This window comes from Triticum dicoccoides, chromosome 5A (assembly GCF_002162155.2).
Source record: "Triticum dicoccoides isolate Atlit2015 ecotype Zavitan chromosome 5A, WEW_v2.0, whole genome shotgun sequence".
NCBI classification, from domain to species: Eukaryota; Viridiplantae; Streptophyta; class Magnoliopsida; order Poales; family Poaceae; genus Triticum; species Triticum dicoccoides.
In genome coordinates, this window is record NC_041388.1 from 551,599,037 (window position 1) to 551,603,222 (window position 4,186).

At 45.7% G+C, this 4,186-nt stretch overlaps 1 protein-coding gene across 2 annotated transcripts in view; it reads right to left on the reverse strand.

Annotated features, from left to right (window-relative positions):
• The window catches only part of LOC119302733, an 8,552-nt gene extending 8,201 nt beyond the window's left edge, over window positions 1–351 (reverse strand). For both annotated transcript variants that reach the window (XM_037579782.1, XM_037579781.1), the window contains exon 1: window positions 80–351. In XM_037579782.1, coding sequence (XP_037435679.1) covers window positions 80–244 — 165 coding nt within the window. In that variant the 5' untranslated portion in view covers window positions 245–351. The remainder of the gene's footprint in view (window positions 1–79) is intronic.
• Window positions 352–4,186: the final 3,835 nt, after the last annotated feature.

Below are 4,186 nucleotides of genomic sequence, written 5' to 3' on the forward strand. Positions count from 1 at the left end.
TTTTTTTTTTGTACTACTAGCATAGTAGTAGCATTTGTAAAAAGAAAAACAGAGTGCCGAAAGAAGAAAGCAGGATCACCTGGACGAGCTCCATGAGGAAGTGGACGTCCTTGGAGTAGAGCTCCTGGCTCAGGTAGTTCACCGCCTGGTGCATGTCCTCCGCCAGCGGGTTCTGCTCGCCGCGCCCGATGTAGTACCGCTCCCGCCGGAGCCTCTCCACGTGCGCCCGTGCAGCCGCCGCCATCGTCGCCGGCCGGAGACGACGACGACCAGCGCTTGCGCCGTTACCGGAGCTCGTCGAGCGGGCTCCCAAGGGGAGGAGATGGTTGGTTGGGTGGTTTCGGAGGTGGGAAGTGGAGGAGTGGGCGGCGGTTCCTGGGCTTCCTCGCCGGCTTTAAACGAGTTGGGTGTGCGTCTATTGGGTACCCCTTGCGGTCGCAGAGGACGCTTTATTTCCTCATTGGATCTCTTTCTTTCTTTTATTATTAATTAATGGTTTTCTGGTTCAAGTGGTTTATTTAATTTCTAAGACTATCCACAATGGGAGTAACATAGGTAGTAACATCACACATATCTAAATAAAATGAATGATGTGGCAAGCAATAGATGAAGAAAGAGAGGCATGGGGTAACATAGCTAGTTACTACTACTATGAGTAACATCACACATATCAAAGCAAAATGAGTCTATAGCCTAATAAATGAAGTGTTGCATGTTACCACACATATGTTACTTCCCACTATAGAGGTAGTAACATAGAGTAATAACATGCCCATGTTACTACTCTATGTTACTATCCATTGTGGCTAGTCTAAAGCCATTTGCAGGAATTTGACAAGACTCATGTAGAACTATAATTTCTTATAATTTTTACAAGTAATTATCATTTTATGGGATGGAGGGAGTACCTTTTTATTCATATTTTCTAAAAACAAATAATTATCATTTTAACACTCCCATAAAAAGAGCTATATGTCTCGGATAGGTCCAGGCACGGTAGGAAAATCCGTCTCGGATAGGTCCTACCCGATGTGGGTTATTTCCAGCAGACATCCAAACACATGTATTTTTTTTACCGTCCCGGATTTGCAAGAATCTGAAACATGTACTCCCTCCGTCTAGGTGTGCAAGTCATCTTACGTTGTGCACCACGGCCAAGGCGGAGAGGAAAACGAGAAAATTTAATGTCTTTTTGCTAATTAATAGCATTGCATGCAATGAACTAACCACTGCATGTCATGTTTAACAATCTCAAGTCATTGAAAGCATGCACGGCCCACATCTTTTATTGGTTGATATGTCACAAAACAAGAAATGAGGAGGGAGTTAATATACGGTGCCTAAGTGTTTTGAGATTATTTGTTTTCGTAAGGTGACTTACACACCTAGACGGAGGGAGTACCTTTCTTTTTACCTCCATAGGTATGCAAACATCTGAGATATTCCATAATTAAAACGTTTGAGACATGTCTTATCTTATAATCGCCTCATAGCTAATACGACCCACTAGGCTCAACAATATTCTAACTCCTCCGCTCCTCTCGCTTCTGCTATGCCTCACACTCCTCTATCCCACACCCCGTTATCAAGCTTCATACATCCTTGCCACCATCTCGACACCCTCTCTTTCTCCGGCCACTCCACGTCATCGTGTGTGACCAACGGCGGAGACAGACCCTAGGCAGCCCGGGCGGCTGCCTGGGGCGTGAGGCTGATTTCCTTCGTACTCTGTAGAGGGTACTATAGCTACAGTGCTACAGTACTCAAAGGCTGCATGGGGTGGCCGGGGGCGTTGCCGAATCCTAGCGCCGCCATTGTGTGTGACCACCTGTCCCTTGAATCTTGGCATGGTGACGCTGGATTCGTCGCATTTTACTGCCACAACCACCTTCATCTTCATCTCACCAGCCAGCCCAATTTGCATCGTTCAACCGCCACTCGTATTTGGGCATGTTAGAGCTAGTCAGATGGAACTGATAATGGTTCCTTGTGTAGAAATATACAATCTCGATCCAATAGAGGAAGATGAACCCTTTTTTAGTTAATTCACACTCTTTTTCTTTGTATAATAAGGAACATTTATAAATGAAAAATATATATGAAATCTTTTATCTTGATTATGTCGCCCCACATTTCCTTGTTTAACTGATATGTCTAACAAATTACTCCCTCCACCCCACATATAAGATCATTTTTCAAGCTATATATGTCTTGATACTTGACCATAATATAGTAAAAAATCAACATGTTTCTGCGAACATAGAAAAAAAATCATGAAAGGTGGGCTAAGAGAAAATGCATGCCATTCTAGTACGAGTACGGTGGACATGTTCAAATTTGGATCTACTCGTGGTAGTCTGCTCGCTAGTAGTGTAGTATAGTACGTACCACAAATTAATTCATTTTAGCCTATTGCTGGGTTTCAGCGACAGTGAGAGGATGCTTGTGTGAATGATTCTGACTCGTGGTACCAAACTTTCGATAGAAGAAATATATGGCTTGGAAAGGAGCACGACTGACTTGGAAAAGAACATAGTACGATGACGATGGCTTTGGAATCTGCAGTACGATGACCGAATCTATGCAGACGGAAAAAAAGTCTTCCACTAGTGCTGTCGCTACCACAAAAGGGTCATTGCCTCCCATGCTAAGCAAAAGGTTCCACAGCGTGCAGCAACAAATTTTCTTCTCATATCACATTCACAATATACTCCACTACAGTACTTATGAAACAACAAAGTTTTTTGTCACACGGTTCTTTATAACTTTAGTCACTGAAATTTGTCTTTCTGAACAGCGATTTCCAATTTGCACTGCAATATTATACCGAGTTCATGCATAACTTTTAACTACTATAAACATATCCACGCAAAGAAAAAAAAGACTTAAACCACTAAACATCATCACTGTACAAGTAATTGAAATTACCAGCCAATTGGACTCTGCCTCTTTTAGAGCATCTCTAGCATAACCCTTAAAACGCATGAAACTGTAAAATAACCGCCAGTTTACAGTTTTAGGGAAAAAAGCGACCGGAATAGAACCCATAAACGACTCCGACCAGTAAATTTTTTGAAAGGGTGCGGAAAACATCCCGGTCAAACCGGTGAAAATAAGGATTTTGGAGACAACCCAAAGGTGCTTTGTATACACAAAAGACCGTTGGCCAACTGCCGTCGGAACCTTCATGAATCGCTTCCGTCCGCTCGTCCCCGGCCGCCGTACTCATCCCGACCACCGTGCCTGCCGCCCGCCCGCCCGGACGGAGAAGCTAGCTATGTCAGTCTGCTGGAATCGATTCAGATAGCTTGCTAGCTATAGCTCTCCGTCCGCTCGATTCAGCTAGCTAGATAGCTCTCCACCTGCTCGAGTTGCTAGCTAGCTAGCTAGCTTCATGCGAGTCAGCCGCGAACTCCTCGGCGGTGGCGACTACTGCAGTCGAAACTGCTGTTGGCCCCGGCCCGGTTGCGCTCTGTGGCGAGCATGAGGAGGCGGTCGCGGAGACAGGATGCGCACATGCCGAGGGGGCGGAGGTCGAGATGAGAAGGGCATGAGAAACAAGATGGTATATTTAGAGAATATTTTTTTATGGGCTGATTATACGGGCTCTGTTCGGCCATAGCGTCTCTTATAAGGCGTTTTTCTCGGCCCTTAAAACACTCATACGGATCGCGGTTTTAAGGGGTCTGCTAGAGATGCTCTTAGGATGTGTTTGATACACTACATTAGCCTCGGTCAGGCCTGTATTCCAGAGCAAGGCTCCGACGATGAAACTCTAGGCACATGGGTGGATGCGGTTGAGCGCGCGCTGGGGGGGGGGATGCCCGGAGACAGTGCGTCATTTCCTGAAGTTGTGCCATAAATTTCCCCACTCTTCTCTCACCGCCCACTCTCCCCTTTCTCCCCTCTCTCATCGGCGACGGCGAGCACAAGATCTGAACGACGAGTAGCGACTGTGAGTATCGGAGCCAATATCTGGATGGCGAGCACCGGCGTCATCACTCCTCAGGCATGTGTTCGTCAATGGCGGTAAGCCCTCTGTCCTAGATGGCATCGATTTATGCATTGATGATACAGTTCGCACCCCAATTTAGGCATAGAATCTACTTGTAGGCTTCAATTTGGGACCAAGCAAAGCATATCTGATTAGGGATTTGAGGGGTTTGAATGAGATTGCGTAGGATTT